Source organism: Stegostoma tigrinum, chromosome 4, assembly GCF_030684315.1.
Source record: "Stegostoma tigrinum isolate sSteTig4 chromosome 4, sSteTig4.hap1, whole genome shotgun sequence".
Taxonomy (NCBI): domain Eukaryota; kingdom Metazoa; phylum Chordata; class Chondrichthyes; order Orectolobiformes; family Stegostomatidae; genus Stegostoma; species Stegostoma tigrinum.
In genome coordinates this window covers 23596386-23622638 of record NC_081357.1, presented here as the reverse complement: position 1 = coordinate 23622638, position 26253 = coordinate 23596386, and the positions used below count along the sequence as shown (strand labels likewise).

Sequence of the window (26253 nt, the reverse complement as noted above, 5' to 3'; positions counted from 1 at the left end):
CTGCTTGGCCTGCTGTGTTCATCCAGCTCCACACTGTGTTATCTCTCGTTTTCCTTCACGCTGTCTTTGCAGGCTCTGTTATTTGCTTCCCATTAATTAATTTTAAATAAATTGTGGGATGAGGGCATGACTGGCTAGGCCACCATTTATTGTAGGGTATATGCAGGGTATGCAGGGTAGTTTGATCTTACAGTACGATAATAGGTTGGCACAACATTGTGGGCCAAAGGGCCTGTACTGTTCCATGCTCTATGTTCTTACTGGCCATTCCAGAGGGCTGTTAAGAGTGAACCACTTCGCTGTGGGTCTAGAGTCACATGTAGGATGGCAGTTTCCTTCCTTAAAGGACATTAGTGAACCCAATGGGGTTTCTCCTGATAATCGATTCACAATTATCATTAGACTCTCAATTCCGATTTTGTTTTAAAACTGAATTCGAATTCAACTATCTGATCTCATGGGACTTCAACCCCGGTTCCCAGAACACTACCTGGGTCACTTGATTAACAATCCAATGATAATACCACTAGACCATCACCTCCCCTAAGGTGGTGTGTACAGTAACACAGCTACTCCAGCTGTGACCTCAGCAACTTCGTAGACGAACTCTAAATTCACCGTCACTTTCTGATTTTATATGCACAGCAGTCAAACCCAGAACTACATTTCCCTTTCTCATGTTCTTTCGTCCATTCTTCTAATTTAAACTTGTATATCTTCACTTCTCAGCCTATCAGACTCTCAGCTACGTGTTGCCATGGAGCGTTCCCCTTCTGTCACCAAAATGCGTGCCTCACATTTCTCTGAACTGAACTGAAATTACCATCTCTCTGTTCCCTCTTGTTAAACTTCATGATTTGCTACAATCTCTCGCCACAGTTTGCAGGCTCCCTCTGACTTTAATAAGCTCTCTTTTGAGTCTTTATTCTCTTAGGTTGCCCTCCTCTGCGCCTTCAATCAAAGCCAGGGTGGGAATTACATGCTGTTTACCAGGATAAGCTAATGCTTTACACAAACTCAGCATCAGCCACAGGCTCCGTGTACCGAAATTTTGTTTACTTTTGTCACGTTCCAAACCGATTTTTTCAATGAACTGAATCGCTCCGCGAGCCTAAATCCTTGTATCATCAGGAGGTACATTTGTCATACTAATTACAAACAATCTGGGTAGGAGGCTTGTATAGACAGGTTGGTCTGAATGACCTTATTCGATGCTGTAATTTTGATGCAATCTTTGTAAATTACTGCCCACGCCCTATCTCCAGTGGGTCATTTGTTTGCCAGTTCTCAAGTTTTGCCAGATCTCTTGGCACTGGGTGCAGAGAGAAGTCGAAAGGGGAAAACATACCATTTTATTTTGTTTTCCACAAACTTAACCTCAAGTCCCAAAACAAACTGAGAGCAACAGCCAGCTATGAATGTTGAGTTAATGTCAAGCAGTAATTTATTGGTTGTAACACAGCTCAGCTATCAACACATGCAAAGTCTGTTCCCAGTGAAATCCGAGCCCTTCCTATCACTGAACATCCTGAGGCAGGCACTCTGAGGTTATTGTGGAGTGGGATTGCCAAAGTATGAGCCATGCTTCATTGGAGATTCACACCCACAAAGAACAGCACAAGACTGTGTTTTTCTACACCTAAATAAAATCCCTTTCATCTCCTGCCTTCCCAATTCCATTTTTTTGGAAAGGGGATCACTTTACCCATTTTGGAGAAGGGATCACAGCTTTTCTCAGATACAAGGCAGTCACATGTGTATCCCTCCAATAAGCATTAGGGAACAGCAAGAGACCATCTGATAGACACACAGGAAGTCACTCAATGATTGTGACTCACTGTGGGATCGAGGGAAATGACCTTATTGCTGTGGATATTCATCTTTTCAGCTCCAAATCACAAATCTCAAATCATCCTGAATAAAGTCACAGTGGAGATCCAAGGTAGGGAATGGGAGGTCAGGAAGGAGGTCAATTCACTCGCTCGAGCAGCGATAACCATGTATCGAAAGGACATCCTGTAATACTTTTGGGATCATCTTGGCCTTCTTATTTGAAATGTTTCAGCTTCAGTATTTCATCACTTGTTCTGCCAGCAAGGTACCTTTGCTGCTACTTCTTGGAGAACTCAAAATAACAAATGCAAACTTTTACTATAGATTCTTTTAGTTACATAAAAGTCCTGTCTCTCGACATAAGAACGTATGAACTAGGATCAGCGGGCCATTCAGCCTCATGAACGGCTCTGCCATTTGGTACAACCATGCAGGATCTCATCTTGGCCTCAACCCCACTTTCCTGCCTGCCCTCCGTAACCCTTCAACCCTTTACTAATTAAAAATCTGTTCATCTCCTCCTTAAATGTATTCAATGTTTTGGCAGCCATCACCATCTGGAGCAGTGAATTCCACAGATCCATGATCCTTTGAGAGAAGAAATTTCTCCTCATCTCTGTTTTAAATCTGCTACCCCTTAGCCCAAGATATACCCTTTCATTCTAGATTGCCCCACAAGGGGAAACATCCTTTCTGTACCAACTTTGTCAACTGCCCCTTTGTCTAAATAAAAACCGAAAGAACTGCCGATGCTGTAATTCAGCAACAAAAACAGAAGTTGCTGGTTCCAGTTCTGAGGAAGGGTCACCGGACCTGAAATGTTATCTCTGATTTTTCTTTTCACAGATACTGCTAGACCTGCTGAGCTTTTCCAGCAACTTCTGTCATTGCCCTTGTCTATTCCCCTTGGAACCTCTCTTATGCCTTCATAGTATTATAGCACATGTTAATGTGTTAAAATACATTCATTGAACTGGAAGAACAGGTAAATAACTAATAGCAATATCATATACTTCTACATCAATATAAAGCTATTTTATCAACCAATTCCTCAACGTAGAATATGTTCAAAGTGCCTGATTTGATTTCTTTCTTAAGCCTTTTTGCTCCCTGACAGAGTCTCATACAAGTGAAACAGAACGAGGACTAGCTAAGCCAAAGTGGAATGTTACATTTATATTCAGTTAAACAAAAGACATCACTCTGACAACAGTATTGACTGCAGTACGTTGGTATATAGTGACTGGGTTTGAAGTGACAGTCTTCAGCTTAGAACTAGACAATATATAAGTCACTCCTTCCTTCTAGCAGCAAGGTCTAGCTTTGTGTTTTCAAACCTGTTGTTTCTCCACGGAGGTAATTTTCCTCAAAAATTGATTTTATTTAAAAAAAAACACAACCTGCATTGGTTAAAGGATGAGAGATAATGGGAACTGCAGATGCTGGAGAATCCGAGATGACAAAGTGTGAAGCTGGATGAACACAGCAGGCCAAGCAGCATCTTAGGAGCACATCCCTCTGATGAAGGGTCTAGGCCCGAAACGTCAGCTTTTGTGCACTTAAGATGCTGTTTGGCCTGCTGTGTTCATCCAGCTTCACACGTTGTTATCTTGATTAAAGGATGCCTCACTTCAGAAATATAAAACGCTCCAGATGAGGACTGCTATCATTCCCTCAACAGCCACAAAAGACATTTCCATTTTAATTCTGATGAACTGAGCTGGATTTGGTTTCAGGAAGCTGAGAAACAAGAGGCCACTTCACTGCATTGTGAAATGTGTGTGTTTCAGAAACGTAGTGGATAAAATGATCTTTCTCAATGTTTTACGTAACATAAGTAGGAAGATGTAGAGTTATGAGACATTTCTTGATAAACAACACCCACACTGAACACTAATAACAATAATCAGTGTTCCACAGGGACTGGTGCTGGGTTCTGTCATTCATATAAATGACTTGGATGAGAATATAGAAGGCATGTTTAATAAGGATGACACCACGATTGGTGTTATAGTGGACTGTGAAAAATGGTCATCTAAGGTTACAAAGAGGCATTGATCAGTTGGGACAATGAAGCTGAAGAGTGGCAGATGGAGGTTAATTTGGAATAGATGCGCTGTGCTTTGCTAAAACAACCTACGTCCGGAATTAACAGTAGGACCTTGGGTAAGTGTTGTAGAACAGAGACACCCAGGGGTTCAATTACATAATTCTTTGAAGTTTGTGTCACATATAGATGGGGTGGTTAAGAAAGCACTTGGCGCACTTGGCTTCATTGCTCAGACCTTTGAGTATAGGAGTTGTGACGTTACGTTGAGGTTTTATAGGACATTGGTGAGGCTTCTTTTGGAGTACTGTGTTCAGTACTGTTCACTTCCTGTTATAGGAAGGATATTATTAAGCAGGAGAGGGTTCAGAAGCAATTTACCAGGATGTTGCCAGGAATGGAGGGTTTGAGTTATAAGGAGAAGCTAGATAGGTTAGGGCCTTTTACACTGGAGTGTAGGAGGTTGAGGGGTGACCTTACAGAGGTCTATAAAATCATGATAAAGTGGCTGGCAAGTGTGTTTTCCCTGGGGAGGGTGGAATTTCAAGACTAGGGAGCATACTTTTAAGGTGAGAGGAAAAAAATTCATAGAGGGCACGAGGGTCCAATTTTTTCTTATACATGGAGTGGTTCATGCTAGAATGAACAGCCAGAGGAAGTGGTGGATGTGGGTACAGTTATAACATTTCAAAGACATTTAGATAAGAATGTTGGGAGGGATACAAGTTGAGTGCAAGCAGGTGGGACAAGTTTAGTTCGGGTTTATTTCTTGTACAAAGGGTCTGTTTGTGTGCTGTATAACTCAATGGCTCTATAATACAAAAAAACATTAGATATTTCTTCTGGTCAATGTTTTTGTCCTCATTTCTAATTTTGGCCCCAAACTTGAGAAGAGGTCCCAGGCACCGCTGAGACGGAATGGAAACTCAATTCTAAGTGGGTTGCTATGTTGCTTCTCTGAATGATGAGCAATGAACGTGAAGTGTTAACTTCAGCAGAAAACAATTTTACCTTTACTCATGTACTCAGTGACGATGTAGATAGGCTCTTCAGAGACCACAGCGTAAAGCTGAACCAGTTTGTCATGTCTCAACTTCTTCATGATCTGTGCTTCCTCAAGGAAGGACTCGGGAGACATGGTGCCTGGTTTCAGAGTCTTCACTGCAACTTTTGTGGTTCCATTCCAGGTACCTTCGCCAAAACCACAGAAATAAAAGGCTCAATTTACACCAATGCAACATGTTTAAGAGAAGCAAAATGACAAAAGTAACAAAAGCAAATGAGTGCTAAGTTCATGATAAATAATGACTTTGTTAGTTTTGAGATCAGTGTGATAGGAAACAGCCATTTATTTTATTCAGGCAGTCATTTTAAGAGGAGTTTTTCAGCCAGGATCTGTCCACATGTCTGAATCTTTACTGATTAATAGCAAAACGCATGCAATAACCGGGCCAGAATTATGGTGGTTTCAGATTGTCATTTTAGATCGGGCAGTTAAAACTGATTTACAGACCACAGTTAAGCCAATGTGACATGCTGTTAAAGCATTGTGTAGTGGATCACATGATGAAATTCTGGTGACGCCAAGCCATTAGTTTCCCATGTCGAAATAATAAATTTAGGAAGTCGAACTTGATTTGAAGGCAGGCACCAAAACCCAACTGGAGTTGGAAGGTTAAGCTCTACTTGCTAACAGCCAGGGGGAATGAGGGGTTAGCCGACCTGTTTTGATGCCAAATGACCTCTTCCTTCTGCAATGGTATGTAATATGGGCAGAGAAGAGATTTTCAAGGGGAAAATTTGGCTTTGTCAGGAATATTGCCCAGATTCATCAGAGTGATTCTGGGTCTCAAAGTGAGGCCATGTGGTATAAACATGACTGGTATTCGCTTCAGCTTTACGTGTTGATCTAACTGAGCTATCACATATTATTATCTTATGCTCTGCAGATTGCCAAACAATGGAATTGCTATTTCTGCCATCAAACAATTAGAGGAAGCTCCAGATAGCACCTTCCAAACCCATGACCTCTAACGTATAGAAGGACAAAGGTAGCAGATTTATGGGGGCGCCCCCAACTATTAATTCCATGCCAAGCCACTCACCATCTTGATTTGGAAATGTATCGCCATTCCTTCAATGTTGGTGGGTCGCTATCATGGTATTCCCTCCCTATCAACACTGTGGGATAACAACCCCATGGCTCAAGTGGGGAGCAGCTCCTCACCACCTTCTCCAGGGTAATAAATGCTGTCCTAGCCACTGATGCCCAGATGTGGAGAAAGTTTATATTTAAAGTTTGCTGTCAGGGAAAGCTTCCATTGCTTACACTCGCATCTCTCGAGGGTAGCTTCAAGTTGGGCCTTTCAGGGGCATAATGATTAACAGCTGGTCCATCCAGGTTGCCCTGACAATTTGCGGGACATGAACACTCCCTGACCACCTGAACCCATGGTGTGAAACAAGACGATTCTCAGTAATTTGGTTGGAATATGGCTGGGAAATTCTTTTCCACTCTGCCTTGGACCCAGGAATGTCCTTTCCATGTGCATGGAGATCCAAGGATTCTCCCAAATGCAAGCTACAAGGTTTCCCTGTGGGGGGAGGATGGCATGGTAGTTGCACAAGGTCCCAGGGCGCCACCTGGTTTTCTAATGAGCAAACACAAAGGTGGGCCTGGGTGGGCACCAGTGGGAAAACTGCCATGCTGAGCAAAGTCAGGAAAATCCCAGCACTGAATCGTCACCCTGGGAAATTCCGGTGGGAATGCCACCTTTGCGTTCGATCCAGACCAGATTGAAGGAGCAAGAGTAGATCATTCAGGCCCTCAAGTCTGTTTTATCACTCAGGTAGGTGGCCTGAGATAGCATCTCAAGAGCTTCTGTAACTTTACAGAATAAAAATCTACCCACTTCAGGTTTGAAACGATCATTTGCTGCCCAGACCTGACTGTAGTTTGTGTGAGAGATTTGACTTATTGCCATATTCTTGTGTGTGAAGGAGTGAGTGGCATTGTCCCAGAACAGCCCAGCTGTAGTTTTCAAATCATGCCTCCTTGCCCCGGACTCCTGATCAAGGAAGTTGGCACCTGTTTGGGAGGGGGTTTGTTTGACTTAGAACAGTGTTCCCTATAACGACTGCCCTTTGACATATGACGCACAGTATGTTCCACATTAAAGATCAATTAATACCATGAAGCGCGGCTGACGATGTGTTACCCAGAACTGCGCCCAGCATTCTGGCCGCCTTTTGATTAATGGGAGCCTTCTGTTTTTCAAAGTTTGGATGCATTTTGAGAGAAAAGGAAAATCTTAAGGTTAGAGAAGAGAGCTTCTGAGCACCTTACCAGACCAAACATCGGCGAAGCATCCCTGACCAAGCTTTTTCTCCAAGGTTAGGGATTCCCGTAAAATTTCCCAAGAATCTTTAGCTAATCCAACAGTTTGCGGGATCATGTTTGTACAAACTGTTGTTAAGTTATAGCACAAACCATCAGCTGACTCTATGGAGAATGGATGCAATGGGAACAGGATTTAAAATTAAATGAAGCGCATGCAGTCAGGAGGATGGAAGTTGGAGTGTCAAAGTGCAGCTCATTGTCAGATTGTTCCAGGAATTCAGTCAGTAATTCCCAAATTTTCAAAACAGACTGGCCAATGTGCACTTTTAACTGTTCTACAGTTGTTTTCAAATTAGTCCTAAATTGGCCATTGTGGTTATCTCCTTGGGAAGAGCCAACAAATTGCATGAAACTCCAGGTAGTTTTGAGTGCATGTACTGACCACATTTAAGATTGGAGTCGAGCTAATGAGCACAGTGAACTTCCTCCACCTTCCATCACCGCTTGTATATAAACCAGTTCCCCATGTGTCCCAGGTGCCTGGGAGTGGGGGGGTGAGGTTAGTCCAAAATAGTTCTCGTTTCATACCCATCCAGACTTCCCCAAACTGCCCATTTCCCAGCCTCTTGATTAACTGCAGAGATTCTCGGGGAATTTCCCACACGTCTTTGGTTTTCACAGAGAGGTCAGCAAGCCTCGGCATACCCTTATGGCAAGGGACCACCAAGCGACAGCAGAGACCAGCAGCTCGTTCTGCAGAGGAGGCCAGATGGGGTGGGTAGGGGGAGAGGAGGTTGGCAAAGTCGGTGGAACGTAAGCCGCACAGAAAGAGGAAGAAGAGAGAGAGATAGGCAAATAAATAGTACAGGATTTCTGTGACATTGACAAGAGCATAATGGAACAAGATAATCTCCCTGGCAAGCACCTGCTGCATTGTTTCCACTGTGACTGATAGATCTGTGGGCTTTAGAATTAACTCAGACTAACTGGTATGCACCCTTTAACTATTTGCTTGCAGTGCACAGGCAATTCATTTATATAAGCTGCCTCTTTGATTTTTCACATTGAGGAGGAGCAGAAGCAATAGCCCAGTGGTGTTATCGCTAGACTATCATTTCACAGAGTTTGGTCACAATCTGGGGTTTTAATCCCAATATGGCAGATGGTAGAATTTAAATTAAACCTAGAATTAAGGGTCAATTGTCAGAAGAACCCATCTGGTTCACTATTGTCTTTTAGTGAAGGTAACTGCAGCCCTTTCTTGGTCTGGTCTACATGTGACTCCAGACCCACAGCAATGTGGTTGACTCTTCGTTGCTCTCTGGCCTATCCAGTGACATCTGTGTTGAGTGAACGAATTTTAAAACAAAAACTTGGGCTGTTGCTCAGCGTTGAGGTGAGGCTGGGCAAGAGACCACTACTTATGATACCAGTTTGCAAAATTGCAAAAAGAAGCCATAGACTCAGACGGAAAATGATTAATTTAAGAAAAGTTGTATCAGACCAGGATGACAGAGCTCCCCCTGCAGGACCTGCTGAACAACTGCAGCCCATGAGAATTTTAAACACACTGTTCCACCTTTTATACCACAATACACACTCCATCCTTTATGTTTACAGTTCGACAAAGAATGGGGAAGAGGTGGGAGGAGAAACATTCAAAACACCGAAGTTCTTTAAAGAGTGTACATTTATTCAGTGATCTTTTAAAAAAAACATAGTTTTATTTGTAAAGATTAAGGATGTGGGGAGGTTTTTCTAGGATATTTAGTGAGAGGATGTTCCCTCTTGTGAGGGCGGGGAGATTTCACAACTAGGGAGCACAGTTTCACATCAGGGACCATTTAAAGATGGAAGTGAGGAAGAATCCTTTTCTCTTGGACAATTCTGGAATTCTCTTCCCCGGAAAAGGCTGGGTCATTGAAATATACTGAAGGCCGAGTTGTATAAATCAGGATGACGGGTGGGTCATGGGGTCCGGGGGAAAGGCAAGAAATTTGAGGTGAGGCCACTATCAGATTGGCAGCCATGTTATCCAGCCGACAGAACAGGCCTGAGGGTCTGAATGAGGGGGTACTCCTTGCTCCTGGTTCTCATTTTTTAAAAAACAAAGTCTGCAGGAAATCACATTTTGGATCATTCGTCCACTCAACTTTTCTCAGTATCATAATTTCTCGTCCGGACACTCAGTCTCTGCCAGATGGTATCAATATTCTTATCCCCCACAGATCTAGTCCGTACAGTTTTTTTGCGCCATATTAAGAAATCTACAACCTGATGCTCAAAACAAGCAGCAATGTGAGAAGCATAAACAGATCAATAGCACATTGAACAGAGAACAAGATTACATCCTGAAGGCTATATTGCATCAATATGACATAACATTAGAGCGTAGGTTGACAGCAACATTTTGAAATAAACGACTAGCTCCGCAGTCAACAATTGTGCTTTGGGTTCACTCAGGACTGGGGATTCCAGCACAGTACGACATTCTAAGCTGTCTGGCTTCATTGGGGCAGGATCAGGTCCGTTCTCGGTCTGCCCTTGAGATGGGGCTGGGGGGGGTCAGAAATAACAAAGGTCTCAATTGGGAACTGAGACTTAAACAGAGCATGCGGGAGAAAGACGGTGGGTGGGGGGGGGGTGTGGAAGAAAGGAGCCAGGAGGCAAGTGGGAGTGAGGGGGAACAGGAGTGAGAAGGAGGGAGAGAGGGGAGGATGAAGGTGGAGGACAGTGGGGAAGAGGAAGAAGGGCTGGTGTGGGGGCGAGTGGCAGGTTGGAAGTCTCCGACCCTGAATGCAGGGCCATCAGGAAGAAAAGCAGCCCTCCTGGTCCAAGCAAATACTCTGGGCAAGATTTCTGCTCGTCTCCCGTGCATGTACTGCTGACATCCCTCTTCATTTCAGGGGTTTTGATTCTGGGGGCTCCTCCTCTATTTTGGGGCAGCCTTGCGCTCCTTACACTGTCCAAGTGAGACCGCACTAGTTCAAGGGGCCCTCTGCTTGGCCCTAGAGCCTAGGGAAGCCTCTCTCCTCTCATTCTGTGGAGGTGGAGAAGGAAGGAAGACGGTTAAAAGAGTGTATTCTGTTGACCAGGGGCAGGGATGGGGCCTGGGGAAATGGCCCCAAACTACGGTTTTCCCCTCATTAAGCAGAGAGGTGTGAGGCTCCCTTTACTAAAGCCATGAATGTGGGGAATTAACTTGTAAAGATACAGTCAGAAGCCCATTGAAAATAAAAACGAAGGAAGTTGCTGAGAGGGTGCGAGCTACTCACTGCGGTCTGTCTCCACAGGCCACCTGGTAGTTTCTGACACCTCAGCTGAACGTGGCTGCTGTTCATGTTTGAGTGCAGTCAATGAGCTGAGCTCATCGCTGGATCCAGAATTTCTCTGAAAAGCACCGAGAAGGCACCTTCACCACAGTTTCTTACAGCAGCTCCCCACCCACTTCTCAAAGGTGACTGCGAAAGGGCTACATCCAAAGTATCTGACAAAGAGCTGACATGTGGATGGAGCGGTCCGAAGGACAGAAATTGGCCCTTATTCAAGCAGCAACTACAATCACATCAATAAGAGTAAAGAACATTGCACAGGGGAACAAAGAACACAGGGGAATGCACTGCTCAAGCACATATCGTCAATAGGCCCCGTTCACCTTTTACCTTTATTCTACTTCACAGCGAGTTAATAATCTACTGACTGAAGAACAAGTAGCCGTTTATAATATGTTTCACACCCATGCACCCAAAATTAAACTGAAAAACTTAAAACAAACACTCCACGAAGCAGCTGTGTTAATGTTTCATTTAGAGATTTCATTAAAGCAACACCACATTACTCTGCTTCACAAATTTTTGCACTATTTTGAAAAGGTGTCTGATTCTCGTCGGACATCGTTACCGTTCTTCCTTAAACTTGTGCATGAGAAGTGCCTAAGGGAATCGAAATATAGTGTATTGGCCACAAGCACGTGCTGAAAATAGTGCTTACCTGCGTAATGTTGAACCAGCTGCTGCAGTGTTTCAAACTGGGCACGGGTTGTTATATAATACCCACCATTATCCAGTTTGCGGATCTTATAGTGTTTAACATGGTCTCCTTTTATGTCATCCCAGTCCCGTATTGACAAAGAAAAGGCACCTGTAGGCAACAAACATAGTGCCATGAATTAGCTCTCTGACGATCATCTCAAAGCTTCTGACCTCCTCATCGCCTATAAAACACACAGGCAATTTATCAGGTCGCTGTGTTGACTTGGCTCTCTCTGGTTTTGGGGGAAAATGAAGGGTTCCATTTCCAGTTTGAGAGCTGGTAAGAGCTGACAGATGAATGCGGTTTTCCTTCGATGGCCTCGTGTCAAGATAATGCCCAAGACAAGTAGATGAGTCCATCATCACACACAGCTGCTCATCCGGGGCAGCTAAATCACCCGAACGGCATTGGGAAAATATTCACAGTTGCTCCTTAAGAACTCTTTATTTACATGTTCTGGGTTGTTCATGAAGACAGGGACGCTAACCAACATGTCTACTTACTAGGGAGTTCAGTCATTGGTTGGAGACTGCACTCAGCAGCTAACATGGCCTCAGATAAGACAATACCATGGCAATGCAAGGCAAAATTAGAGTTGCCGTCTGATAGGAACAACTTATACTTATTGCACCTGTAACATACGTTATTATACAATAGGTGACAGAGCCCCATGAGAGATTACTGGTCAGATGTGGAAAGGATTAGACAAGGAGGAGGGTTTTAGAGAGTTTTGTAAAGGGATTCAAGAAGCTGTGAGGTTGAAGGAGGGATCTCCAGAAGCTGAGGGCAGCTGAGATCACTGTCACTAGTCGTGGAGTAATTAAAAGGTGGGGGGAGGGTGGGTTCTCAGGAGGCCAGGACAGGAGGAACTGTGTGATTGGTGGAAATGGGAGAAATGCCGAGAAGGTAAAGCCTTGGAGCAACTTGAGAGCAGGGTTGGGAAGATTACAATGCCACCGGAGGTCATTGTGGGTCAGGGAGCAAAGGGGAGTGTTGGGGATGAGTGAAACAGTAGCGAGAATTAATACAGCCTCCTCCCTTCCCTCCAACACCATCCCTCCTCGAAGAGGGACGGCAAGAACGAAAAGTAGGATGGTAGCTTCATTCGTGCCAGAGTGCTGTAGGTGTCAGGCTGCCTGGCCTTGGGTCTATGGAGTACACCAGACTCATCAGTTAATGAAGTTTGAGAACTTCTTCGCATGGCCACACCTACAGCAGCAATCTGATGTGACCAGGCTGCCAGGTGAAGGTGGACAGTCTGATTGCATGGGTGGAAGGTGGGCAGGGGACGGGGAGCAGGAAGGGAGGAGCCTCCTGTTTAAAGGCCCCTGTACCCTGCGGAATGTTGCCCACCTCCAGAAGAAACGTCAGTCTCACCACTACCCCTCTCTAGGGTAAGGCTGGCTGGCTTACCTTCACTCTGGGCCTCTGGTGCTGTTCCCGGTCTGGTGTCTCACTGCAGTCCACCCTCCCGCATGGGAGTGACAGTCATGATCTCAAACAGCTAACTGTGGACAACTGATTGGGGGATTGTGATGGGAAGGGTGGCTTCCTTATTTTCAAGCTGGTGGGATTGGTGGGGCATCAAGTTAATGGATAGTAGACTATCGGGAGGAGGTGGGCTTGGTCGAGGGGTTGTTCCTTCTATTTCTGAGGAGAATGGTACAGGCTTGAAGGAGCGGGGAATGGTAACATCTGTCAACAGAACCTTCCAGAACACAAAGCAGCAGTGACAGCCTGCAAGGCTGAGTTGTCAGCACTTTAATCAGAGGTGGGTGGAAAATGAAGTAAGGGGGTGATACGGGCCAAATGAGTTTATGCAGGATACAAGAGCAACTGAGAAGGGAGTTGGAAATGGACTTGAGTTCAGGGCTAGGGCAAGCAGGAAACTTGTAGGAAGTTTAACCCCAGTGCACATGGGAAGTGGCCCAGACAGGTCAATACAATCTCAGCAATTTCAAATGGAAACACATTGACATTTTCCGACTTTGCAATTCTACTGTAAAAGAACAATAACCACAAAAACGAGAGTTTAAAAACAATAACGCAGTACGTTGACAGGCCGACGAGGGGAGAGGCCATTCTAGACTTGGTGCTCGGAAACGAGCCGGGGCAGGTATCAGATCTTGTGGTGGGTGAGCATTTTGGTGATAGTGACCATAACACTCTCTCATTCTACATAGCTATGGAGAAGGAGAGGATTAGGCAGAATGGGAGGATATTTAATTGGGGAAGAGGAAACTATGATGCGATTAGACACGAGTTAGGAAGCATGGACTGGGAGCAGTTGTTCCATGGTAAGGGAACTATAGACATGTGGAGATGGTTTAAGGAACAGTTGTTGGGAGTGATGAGTAAATATGTCCCTCTGAGACAGGCAAGACGGGGTAAGATAAAGGAACCTTGGATGACGAGAGCGGTGGAGCTTCTAGTGAAAAGGAAGAAGGTAGCTTACATAAGGTGGAGGAAGCTAGGGTCAAGTTCAGCTAGAGAGGATTACATGCAGGCAAGGAAGGAGCTCAAAAATGGTCTGAGGAGAGCCAGGAGGGGGCACGAGAAAGGCTTGGCAGAAGGAATCCGGGAAAACACAAAGGCATTTTACACTTACGTGAGGAATAAGAGAATGGTCAAAGAAAGAGTAGGGCCGATCAGGGATAGCATAGGGAACTTGTGTGTGGAGCCTGAGGAGGTAGGGGAAGCCCTAAATGAGTTTTTTGCTTCTGTCTTTACGAAAGAAACGACCTGTGTAGTGAATGAAACCTTTGAAGAGCAGGTGTGCATGCTGGAATGGATAGAGATAGAGGAAGCTGATGTACTGAAAATTTTGTCAAACATTAAGATTGACAAGTCGCCAGGCCCGGATCAGATTTGTCCTCGGCTGCTTTGGGAAGCGAGAAATGCAATTGCTTCGCCACTTGCGAAGATCTTTGCATCCTCGCTCTCCACTGGAGTCGTACCTGAGGACTGGAGAGAGGCAAATGTAATTCCTCTCTTCAAGAAAGGAAATAGGGAAATCCCCGGCAATTATAGACCGGTAAGTCTCACGTCTGTCGTCTGCAAGGTGTTAGAAAGGATTCTGAGGGATAAGATTTATGACCATCTGGAAGAGCATGGCTTGATCAAATACAGTCAACACGGCTTTGTGAGGGGTAGGTCATGCCTTACAAACCTTATCGAGTTTTTTGAGGATGTGACTGGTAAGGTTGATGAGGGTCAAGCTGTGGATGTGGTGTATATGGACTTCAGTAAGGCATTTGATAAGGTTCCCCATGGAAGGCTCATTCAGAAGGTCAGGAGGAATGGGATACAGGGGAACTTAGCTGCTTGGATACAGAATTGGCTGGCCAACAGAAGACAGCGAGTGGTAGTAGAAGGAAAATATTCTGCCTGGAAGTCAGTGGTGAGTGGGGTTCCACAGGGCTCTGTCCTTGGGCCTCTACTGTTTGTAATTTTTATTAATGACTTGGACGAGGGAATTGAAGGATGGGTCAGCAAGTTTGCAGACGACACAAAGGTCGGAGGTGTCGTTGACAGTGTAGAGGGCTGTTGTAGGCTGCAGCGGGACATTGACAGGATGCAGAGATGGGCTGAGAGGTGGCAGATGGAGTTCAACCTGGATAAATGCGAGGTGATGCATTTTGGAAGGTCGAATTTGAAAGCTGAGTACAGGATTAAGGATAGGATTCTTGGCAGCGTGGAGGAACAGAGGGATCTTGGTGTGCAGATACATAGATCCCTTAAAATGGCCACCCAAGTGGACAGGGTTGTTAAGAAAGCATATGGTGTTTTGGCTTTCATTAACAGGGGGATTGAGTTTAAGAGTCGTGAGATCTTGTTGCAGCTCTATAAAACTTTGGTTAGACCGCACTTGGAATACTGCGTCCAGTTCTGGGCGCCCTATTATAGGAAAGATGTGGATGCTTTGGAGAGGGTTCAGAGGAGGTTTACCAGGATGCTGCCTGGACTGGAGGGCTTATCTTATGAAGAGAGGTTGACTGAGCTCGGTCTCTTTTCATTGGAGAAAAGGAGGAGGAGAGGGGACCTAATTGAGGTATACAAGATAATGAGAGGCATAGATAGAGTCGATAGCCAGAGACTATTTCCCAGGGCAGAAATGGCTAGCACGAGGGGTCATAGTTTTAAGCTGGTTGGTGGAAAGTATAGAGGGGATGTCAGAGGCAGGTTCTTTACGCAGAGAGTTGTGAGAGCATGGAATGCGTTGCCAGCAGCAGTTGTGGAAGCAAGGTCATTGGGGTCATTTAAGAGACTGCTGGACATGCATATGGTCACAGAAATTTGAGGGTGCATCCATGAGGATCAATGGTCGGCACAACATTGTGGGCTGAAGGGCCTGTTCTGTGCTGTACTGTTCTATGTTCTATGTTCTAATAATGCTGCACTGATTTATGTCTTGGTTCAAGCATCTGGGAATGAGGGAAAGGGTATCTGGCTGAGAGGTTTGGAGAGCACTGTTCACTGTAAAGTGGAGGATGGATGCCTCAAACTGACAAAGGACTTCAGGCGTGGGGTAAAACAAAACCAAACAGCTGCAGGTGCTGAAGATCTGAAACAAAAACAGAAATTGCTGGAGAGACTCAGCAGGTCTGGCAGCGTCCGTGAGGAGAAAGCACAGTATCAAGTCCAGTGAGTAGTTCTGATGAATGGTCAAAGGACAAAAAACATTAACTCTGCTTTCTGTCCACAGAGGCCTTCCAGGCCTGCTGAGTTTCTCCAGCAATTTCTGTTTCTGTCTAGAATTATGACAGAATGAGCCAATCATTTAGACTGGTCAAGGGGGAATGTTAAAGTACCCAGGACCTCCTTCTCCCTGATAGATTTGTTAAAGCTAGGAACTAATATTGCCTTTTTTTTCCTATTTTTGTATATGGGTCTTGTGCTTTTGAAAAGAAGCAAATAGAAGGCAAGAGTGTGATTATCCAGCAGTTCACGATTCAGTCACGTTGAACAGCATCATACCTTCTCGTCTGGGACCCTGAGCACAGGGTCAAATAGAGGGTCACAATTCTTTTGTGTGCAAGGTTGGGGGTGTTGCCGGGGGTGTGGGGGGGGCAGAGGGGGTGAGATGGGGATGGGGACCGGGCGGTTTAAAATGTCACCCGGTGGTTCATTTGGGACGGTGAGAAAAGTCAACCAGAAGTGGATGGGGGGGGTCTCACCTTCATGTTTGCCCTACACTGGTCTAAAATGCGGTTGTGAGTGTCCAAATGACATCTGATGGACGTGTGACGTGGCTTTGAGACTTAATAATAAGATCCTGAGGAGTGTTGCTGAACAAAGAGAGATGCAGGGAGCATCCTGGGAAGGTGAGTGAGGAATGATCTACCTCGGGTATTCACAGCAATAAGCAAGGATAAGAGTTTAATGAATTTTCTTCATTGGGAATGGAAATATCAATCAGTTGGGTTAAGTGCTGCATGTGCGAGATGTGGGAGATCCAGTGGGCGGCACGGTGGCTCGGTGGTTAGCACTGCAGCCTCACAGCGCCGGGCACCCCGGGTTCGATTCCAACCTTGGGTGACTGTCTGTGTGGAGTTTGCACATTCTCTCAGTGTCTGCTTGGGTTTTCTCCGGGTGCTCCGGTTTCCTCCCACAGTTCAAAGATGTGCAGGTTAGGTGGATTGGCCATGCTAAATTGCCCGTAGTGTTCAGTGAGGTGCAGATTAAGTGGGTTATAGGGGGATGGGTCTGGGCGGGATGTTCTGAGGGTCAGTGTGGTCTTGTTGGGCTGAAGGGCCTGTTTCCACACTGTAGGGATTCTCTCTTCTCTCTGAAAGGGACCTTGGAGTGCAGATTCATAGTTCCTTGTAAGTGGAGTCACAAGGAGACAGGACAGTGAAGAAGGCATTTGGTCTGCTTGCCTTTATTGATCAGTGCACTGAAAAGAGAAGTTAAGATGTCATGTTGCAGCTCGACAGAACATTGATTAGGCCCCTTTTGGAATACTATGCACAATTCTGCTCTCCCTGCTATAGGAAGGATGCTGGGAAACCTGAAAGGGTTCAGAAAAGATTTACAAGGATGTTGCCAGGGTTGGAGGGTTTGTTCCAAAGGGAGAGGCTGAATAAGATGGGGCTATTTTCTCTGGAGAATTAGAGGCTGAGAGGTGACCTTACAGAGGTTTATAAAATCCTGAAAGGCATGAATAAGTTGAACAGTCAAGGTCTTTTTCCCAGGGTAGTGGAGTCCAAAACTAGAGGACATGAGTTTAAGGTGCGAGGGGCAAGATTTAAATGGGACCAAACGGCAACTTTTTCACACAGAGCGTGGTGCCACAGCAAGTGCTGGAGGTTGGTACAATTACAGCATTTAAAAGGCATCTGGATTGGTATATGAATAGGAAGGGTTTAGAGGGATATGGGCTAAATGGGATTGAATTTATTTTGGGTATCTGGTTGGTATGGACAAGTTGGACTGAAGGGTCTGTTTCTATGCTGTGCATCTCTATGGTCAGGAAGGAGCTGAATACATTTTGCAAAACTGAGTAAACTACATCAAGTTTTGGGTGCGAAATGCGTGTAGTTCTCATTATTGAGGCAAACAGTATACCGTCTTCGACAATACACGGGTAGTTGCTGAAAGCAGTCATACAACATTAAAAGATAAGGTTGTGATCCTTGATAATAAAGTGTGAAGCTGGATGAACACAGCAGGCCAAGCAGCATCTCAGGAGCACAAAAGCTGACGTTTCGGGCCTAGACCCTTCATCAGAGAGGGGGATGGGGAGAGGGAACTGGAATAAATAGGGAGAGAGGGGGAGGCGGACCGAAGATGGAGAAAAAAGAAGATAGGTGGAGAGGAGAGTATAGGTGGGGAGGTAGGGAGGGGTTAGGTCAGTCCAGGGAAGATGGACAGGTCAAGGAGGTGGGATGAGGTTAGTAGGTAGGAGATGGAGGTGCGGCTTGAGGTGGGAGGGAGGGATGGGTGAGAGGAAGAACAGGTTAGGGAGGCGGAGACAGGTTGGACTGGTTTTGGGATGCAGTGGGTGGAGGGGAAGAGCTGGGCTGGTTGTGTGGTGCAGTGGTGGGAGGGGACGAACTGGGCTGGTTTTGGGATGCGATGGGGGAAGGGGAGATTTTGAAGCTGGTGAAGTCCACATTGATACCATTGGGCTGCAGGGTTCCCACGCGGAATATGAGTTGCTGTTCTTGCAACCTTCGGGTGGCATCATTGTGGCACTGCAGGAGGCCCATGATGGACATGTCATCTAAAGAATGGGAGGGGGAGTTAAAATGGTTGGCGACGGGGAGATGCAGGTGTTTATTGAGAACCGAGCAGAGGTGTTCTGCAAAGCGGTCCCCAAGCCTCCGCTTCGTTTCCCCAATGTAAAGGAAGCCACACCGGGTACAGTGGATACAATGTACCACATTGGCAGATGTGCAGGTGAACCTCTGCTTAATATGGAAAGTCATCTTGGGGCCTGGGATAGGGGTGAGGGAGGAGGTGTGGGGGCAAGTGTAGCACTTCCTGCGGTTGCAGGGGAAGGTGCCGGGTGTGGTGGGGTTGGAGGGCAGTGTGGAGCGAACAAGGGAGTCATGGAGAGAGAGGTTGCGATCCTTGTTCACTTGCTTTTGAAATCCAACAGGAAACTCTGCTTCAAACTAAACTAACTCATGCAGAATGCAATGGGTCAGAAACTCGTACCTTTGGTGGTTTCACTTTCTCGAATGAGGAAGGTTCCTCTCGGATTGCAGACAGACAGAAGTTGTCTCTCAGCCTCTTTGCGGCCAAGTTTACCAAAGTACCACCTGTTTACAGAGAAGATTTTAAGGTCAGAAATGGGAAGCACTGTGCCCAGTTTAACATAACACTCATGGAATTCAGAGGCTTTCATACAATTTCATTTTGGTTCGTCGAATGAAGACCACCCCAGTGACTGGCATAGAATGGTAATGATAAAATAACTAAGTAATCATAATTCATGACACAGTAATAGACGCTCATTAGAATAAGGTACAAAATAACAAGGTTTACAATTATGAACATTTAGGTGTGCAAATGATTACAACATGTTACAAAATGCAAATCTCCTTAATTCACAGAATAAAAGTACTGCATTTTGTACTCAAGCCCACAGATCATACAATACAGGCTTGAGTTCCGTAAACTCTTATATTTGTACCTGTTTCAGTTTGAGTAGAATCCTAGTCTTGTCTTTTCCACAAATCACCCTTAACACCACACTACGAGCTTTTGTTATTTAAAGCAAATCTCAACCTTTGCAAAAGTGCCTCATCTTGGCAACTCTCATTTTCCGCTTGCTTTCATCAGGCAGCTCATCTCAATTAAAAAAAAAGACTCAGCTTTCTCTCCCTACATCTTCTGCCCACTCAATTCCTCACCATCCAACAGAGGACACCCAGTGCCCTCCCTCGCTGCACTCCAGCAGTTCATCCCAAAGCAGCCAAAAACTCTGCAGTCTGTCTTGGTTACAAATCCCACTCACTGCAAACCTCCAGCTGATTCCCAGTAACTTCCTCTGGCTGAGATTCAGATTTAGAAAGCCCTCGTCCTTGTTTCCAAATCTCTCCAAGGACTAGACTCATCTTATGGCATTTGTTCTCCGACCTCCCATGCGGATATTTGTGCATCAATGCTTCAAAGGAATATCAAAACAAACTTTAAGACAGAGGAACATGTGAGAATATCAGGAATGAGAAACCTGATGAAAGTGTTAGATTTTACAGAGTGTCCTAAAGAAAGAAAAAACGAGGTAAAAAGCTAGAATGAAGGGATGAAATTCTTGAAATTAGTGTCTATGCAGTCGAAGCTGTGTAGCCTAATGGGTGAAGCGAAGAAGATCGGAGTGATCAAGAGGCCAGTATTAACTGAACAATGATACTTCAAGGACTGAAGAGAATGGGAGGGTGTGATCATGAAGGGATGCAAAAACACCGATGGGAATTTTAAAATGGAGGTTTTTTTAAATTTGGGTACAGAGCAATGATTAGTGAACACAATGTGAGTTAGGGCAGACAGCAGCAGAGATTTGGGTCAGCTCCAGTTTACAGAGGTTAGAGGGTTGGTCAGGAGGACGCTGGAACAATCAATATTGCACAGCACAAAGGCAGGAAAGAAGGGTTTTCAGCTGCAGAGGAGAGGTGGGTAAAGTGGGCCGATGTTGCAAGTGTGTGGTCTCAGAGATGACAAGAATAGGAGGTTGGCAGCTACAAACACAGTTCAGAGTGTGGAATGAAAATGATGGGTCCAATCTTCCCAATATTCATTTGGAGGACATTTTTACTCATGCAGAATTGGGTTGGGGTAAGCAGCTGATATTGGAGAGTTGAGAAAGGTAATGATTTGGGGATTAAGGTAAGCAATCAAAACCAGGGTCAAATAAGGTACATTTTAAGGAGTGTCTTCAAAGAGGAGAGGGTGGTGAAGAAGCAGACAGGTACGAGGAAAGTATTCCAAAGTTTAGAGCTCAGGCATCTGAAGACACTGTGCCAAAAGGTGCACCATTAAAATCAGAGACGGAGAAACACAAATATCTCAAAAAATTTGGTGACCGAATGAGACTACAGAGGTGGGCAGAGGTGAGGTCATGGAGAAATGTGAAAAATAAGGAATGGTTTTGAAAATTGAAGCGCTGCTAGACCACGAAACAAATATAAGGTCTGTGGGCACACAAATGAAAAGTGAGTGGGACTCGTTTCTCTGTGAGGTACCTCAAATTCTCTTCTACTTTAAAGGTATGATATTAATACAGGCAACAATTGTTGTAATATCCAGTTACAGTTACGACTTGTCAAGCATTCAATTTCTGTTCATCATAAAACATATAGGAGTGGTGGAGCCAAGATGTCACATGCCTCAAGCAGTAAAAGTCCATATTGTTAGTATTCACTGCTCCAACACCCACTGCTGTTTGAAGACACAAGTGAAAGAGCAAATTTTAAGCATCACAGTAGTAACCCTATACACACCACTATGAACACTATTTGGTGTCTGGTACATGATCAACATTCACCATCTTAAGCCATACCCCACACTCATACCTCAAAACCTTTCTCCAATGCCCTTTATTCCACAAAGGCCTTCGCCCTCTTTGATCTAATTACCCCTGAATGTTCTCCCTCTTTGATCTAGTGTTTAATAACCCTGAATGTTCTCCCTCTTTGATCTGGCATCCATGTATGCCTGATTACAACCTCGTGAGTAACACTGGTCGGTTACAGTAAATGCGGGCGCTATTTGTTGCAACGGTAGAATGGGAACGAGGTTTGAAAATTTGGTTCGGCCTAAGGAAGCTCTTGGCATCACCACACAGGGTTGTTTGACCTAAACCTTTGTTTTAAGAATAGAACTACATTCTCCCTGCAACAATCTTTCCTTCATACGTATCCGTAACTATGTGCTACCAACACCATTAAACTTCCTATTGCTGCCTTAAGCATGTCACTGTAAGAGGCGTGTTGTGGCATAAGAATAAAAAAGGACAACTCACTGTTGACCAAGTGTGGAGCTAGATGAACACAGCAGGCCAAGCAGCATCTCAGGAGCACAAAAGCTGACGTTTCGGGCCAAGACCCTTCATCAGAGAAGGGGATGGGGAGAGGGAACTGGAATAAATAGGGAGAGAGGGGGAGGTAGACCGAAGATGGAGAGAAAACAAGATAGGTGGAGAGGAGAGTATAGGTTAGGAGGTAGGGAGGGGATAGGTCAGTCCAGGGAAGACGGACAGGTCAAAGAGGCGGGATGAGGTGGTAGGTAGGAAATGGAGGTGCGGCTTGAGGTGGGAGGAAGGGATGGGCGAGAGGAAGAACAGGTTAGGGAAGCAGAGACAGGCTGGGCTGGTTTTGGGATGCAGTGGGGGGAGGGGACGAGATGGGCTGGTTTTGGGATGCAGTGGGGGAAGGGGAGATTTTGAAGCTTGTGAAGTCCACATTGATACCATTGGGCTGCAGGGTTCCCAAGCGGAATATGATTTGCTATTCCTGCAACCTTCGAATGGCATCATTGTGGCACTGCAGGAGGCCCATGATGGACATGTCGTCTGAGGAATGGGAGGGGGAGTAGAAATGGTTCGCGACTGGGAGGTGCAGTTGTTTGTTGCGAACCTCTTTCTCCGTGACTCCCTTGTTTGCTCCACACTCCCCTCCAACCCCACCACACCCGGCACCTTCCCCTGCAACCGCAGGAAGTGCTACACTTGCCCCCACACCTCCTCCCTCACCCCCATCCCAGGCCCCAAGATGACCTTCCATATCAAGCAGATGTTCACCTGCACATCTGCCAATGTGGTATACTGCATCCACTGTACCCGGTGTGGCTTCCTCTACATTGGGGAAACCAAGCAGAGGCTTGGGGACCACTTTGCAGAACACCTCCGCTCAGTTCACAACAGACAACTGCACCTCCCAGTCGCGAACCATTTCAACTCCCCCTCCCATTCTTTAGATGACATGTCCATCATGGGCCTCCTGCACTGCCACAATGATGCCACCTGAAGGCTGCAGGAACAGCAACTCATATTCCGCTTGGGAACCCTGCAGCCCAATGGTATCAATGTGGGCTTCACCAGCTTCAAAATCTCCCCTCCCCTCAAAGCATCCCAAAACCAGCCCAGTTCTTCCCCTCCCGCCACTGCATCACAAAACCAGCCCATCTCGTCCCCTCACACTTTATTATCTTGGATTCTCCAGCATCTGCAGTTCCCATTATCACTGTTCACCAGATGCTTGTTAGAAAGATGCCAGCCCTCACCATAAGACCATAAGACATAGGAGTGGGAGTAAGGCCATTCGGCCCATCAAGTCCACTCCACATTCATATCATGGCTGATGGGCATTTCAACTCCACTTCCCTGCATGCTCCCCGTAGCCCTTGATTCCTTGTGAGATCAAGAATTTATCAATCTCTGCCTTTAAGGCATCTAACGTCCCAGCCTCCACTGCACGCCGTGGCAATGAATTCCACAAGCCCACCGCTCTTTTTTTCCACCATTTCTCGCCTGTTAGTTTTTCGGGCCAGGGTTAAAGGTCAGTAACAAGCTGTAGTGTCAGTTCATTTTTATCTCTAAAGCTCTCAACCAAAAAATGTGGGAAGATCCAAGACTTGGCTCTTAGCCACTGCCTTTTCCAAATTAATCTTTGTTGCTGTATCTTAGCTGCAACCAAACTCCAGTGACTGTGTCTTTATCGATTGGAAGCAAAATATGTGGCACAAGTAGAATTTCTATTCCCAAGCATCTCGATATCATTAATTGTGTGCAGCATTGTGGAAGAAATTCCGCTTCTCCTCACGCATGAATCATCATGTCACATCCAAACATCACCCATCACATACAAACGATTTAGAATAGAATAGGGACTTATTGTCACTTGTATTCATGAAAAGACAGTGAGATGTGTATAAGTTGTCACAATTAGGCGCCATTTTAATGACAGAAATTATCAAAAGAAATAATTGAGACAAAGTTAGAACTAAGTGCCGCTTTTGTTCACCTGGGTTTCTGGAATGGCTTTGGGACGTCGCCAAAGCAAGGATTTCCAGACCGGACCTACCACACTGCCAAAGCCAACCCCGAAGGCACCGCCATAGCAAGGAGGGGCAGACCAGGCCCAATATGTCGCTGACACTGAAGCTGTCACCATTTCAGTAACCGTCGTTTCAGCCACCACGTTGCTGCCATAGCAACAAGGAACGACATGCCACCAATCACATTCAGGACACTCCAACTAAAGACTTCTTTGGACTTTACTAGAAAAGTTGCTGCCGGCTTGGTGACCTGAAATCTCATTCATCCCTCTTGTGCACGTGCACTTCCTGCTCAATGCTGTTCTCTGGCGCCAGCGTGTGCTACATGGACCCGAGGTTTGTTAAAGTATTTTTCCCCAGATCTCCTCTCAGAGGAGCAAGTTGCTGCTGTAATACCAAGTGCCAGGGAATTAAAGTAGCCCTGATCACATGGAAGCCCAGTCCCGCCCAGTCCAACTGTTGTAGGGAGCACCTCTTCTATGGATGAGACACAGGCTGGCCTTTTGTGTAGGAGCAGCATCATGACTAGCCACCCCAACATCCCACTAGGGTCAGGCAACGTCTCAACACATACTCACTGATCGACAGGTAAGACGGCCTAAGGGTACAATGACATTCATGAGAGCGCAGATATCAGTGATCGTGCCATACAGGTCTTATTATGCGAGAGGTGCCTTCTAATGTGACATTCTGAGATGATCGCTGCTGGTACCTTGTAATAATAGTCAGGACTGCCAGTATGTTCTGTGTGGTAAGGATTATTTGAGGTGGGTTGCTGACACCAAACCTCCTTTGTCTTGGCCTCTGTCTTTGTCAGTTCTGAAGAAGGGTCAGTGGACTCAAAAGTTTAACTCTTCTGTCCACAGACACTGTCAGACCTGCTGAGTTTCTCCAGGAAGTTTAGTTTTTGCTCCTTTGCCTGGAGGCTACTTAGTGATTAGTGGCAGAGGACACTCCACTGTCGAATATCTACAAAAGAGGCTCTGTTCCTAAATAAGAATAGTTATTGCTTCTTAGCAATAAAGACAACTACAGTCAGTCACAATTACCAGGGCCTACGGGAGCTGGCAGTGATACACCTGCTCCCTCTGAAAGCCAGCAGCAATAAAACATTCACTGTGGAGCCATTGTAACAAGAACATTAACCCCTACTTTATAGGACACCTTCCCATAAAGCCATTACCCCATAATTCACTATATTGCATTCGTCACTACTTCATCTCCCCCGAGTTTTTGACTTAATAAATGCAGGCAGTCTGGATATTAAGGTTGGTGTGGACTCGATGGGCTGAATGGCTTGCTTCCACACTGCAGGGATTCTATGATGATTCTACGAATTCACTTTGTCAAAGGATGCTGAGTTTAATGGTGAATGGTATGTTTCTCACAAGTGGATTGTTGATCCTGGTTCTGATTGCTGGGTCATTTCTCAGTTGGAGGATCTTTTATTTCATGGCATGTCCTGTACAGAGGAAGGTGTTCCTTATAGATGCTGTCATTGTTCCATTGCGTTCTCTGGAGGATCCTCAATCACAGAATCTCTTTCCTGGAAAACAGCCACTGCTTTAAAACAAGGGACTTTCTTCCTTGTGGTTTCCCTGGATTTCTCATTTGTAGTATGTGAAGTGCTTCTTTCTGGTAGTGTGCTGGATCTCTGGAGGTCGGGTTAACTCTCCAGTTCAGCTCACCTCACTTGGGCAGAATGCCATCCATTCTGGTTGTGGGGAAGTAAGCTTTGTCATATTCCCATCTGTGATAGTGAAAGTGCTGTGTGAGCAATAACCTCTCTCTCTGTCATAAACATGGCCTGTTCACGTTAGGATGACAGAGGATTGAACATTTCTGTTAGTTATGAACTCATTGACCTCATCCAAATTGAGGACATCAAACAGGTCTCTTACGCCAACACTACTGATCTCATCAATTCTTTCTTCTGTTGGGTTCTGCCATGCGTCTGGAAAGCCCTTTGGAATTTCCCACTTCTGAAGAGGAGTCACTGAGTCACTGTTTTTTCTCCACTGCCAAACCTGCTGAGTTTCTCCAGTTACTTCTGATTTTATTGGAATCTTCTACTGGTCGTCTCAAACTGGTTGGTTAAGAATGGCCTGATTCTGGGCTAGTGTTTAGACAGCTGTTGGCTTCTGGACTAGTTGTTCGCTGGAAAGTTCCGAGATAACAAAGTGTGGGGCTGGATGAACACAGCAGGCCAACCAGCATCTTAGGAGCACAAAAGCTGGCGTTTTGGGCCTAGGCCCTTCATCGGGTTTTCACTCGATTGTCTGATGAGGTAGAGAAATATGTGCAAACTCAAAGACGAAGGTGGTTGAATGTGAACATCACATAAAGTTCCAACTCTTTTGCATGTGATGTATTAGTGTGTAACTGCTCTGATTTCCCACATTTCTATTCTATCAGTTAGTCCATCTGTACCATCCAATCTTATCTTGGTCAGCTGTAACCTCTGTTTGTTGGTCTGACAGGACAGTTCCCCTCGCTCCTG

General features: G+C 45.5%; 1 protein-coding gene across 5 annotated transcripts in view; it reads right to left on the bottom strand.

The window, feature by feature from the left end:
- LOC125452372 (tyrosine-protein kinase Fyn) overlaps window positions 1–26253 on the bottom strand; it is a 286773-nt gene that overhangs the window by 34077 nt on the left and 226443 nt on the right. For 3 of the 5 annotated variants that reach the window (XM_059645210.1, XM_059645211.1, XM_059645212.1), the window contains 4 exons: window positions 18915–19018; window positions 11211–11360; window positions 7809–7973; window positions 4892–5071 (listed from right to left, as the gene is read on the bottom strand). In XM_059645210.1, the coding sequence (XP_059501193.1) occupies window positions 4892–5071; window positions 7809–7973; window positions 11211–11360; window positions 18915–19018 (599 nt within the window). Of the gene's footprint in view, window positions 1–4891; window positions 5072–7226; window positions 7383–7808; window positions 7974–11210; window positions 11361–18914; window positions 19019–26253 lie in introns of all 5 variants that reach the window. The other 2 variants (XM_059645214.1, XM_059645213.1) reach the window with 2 other exon arrangements.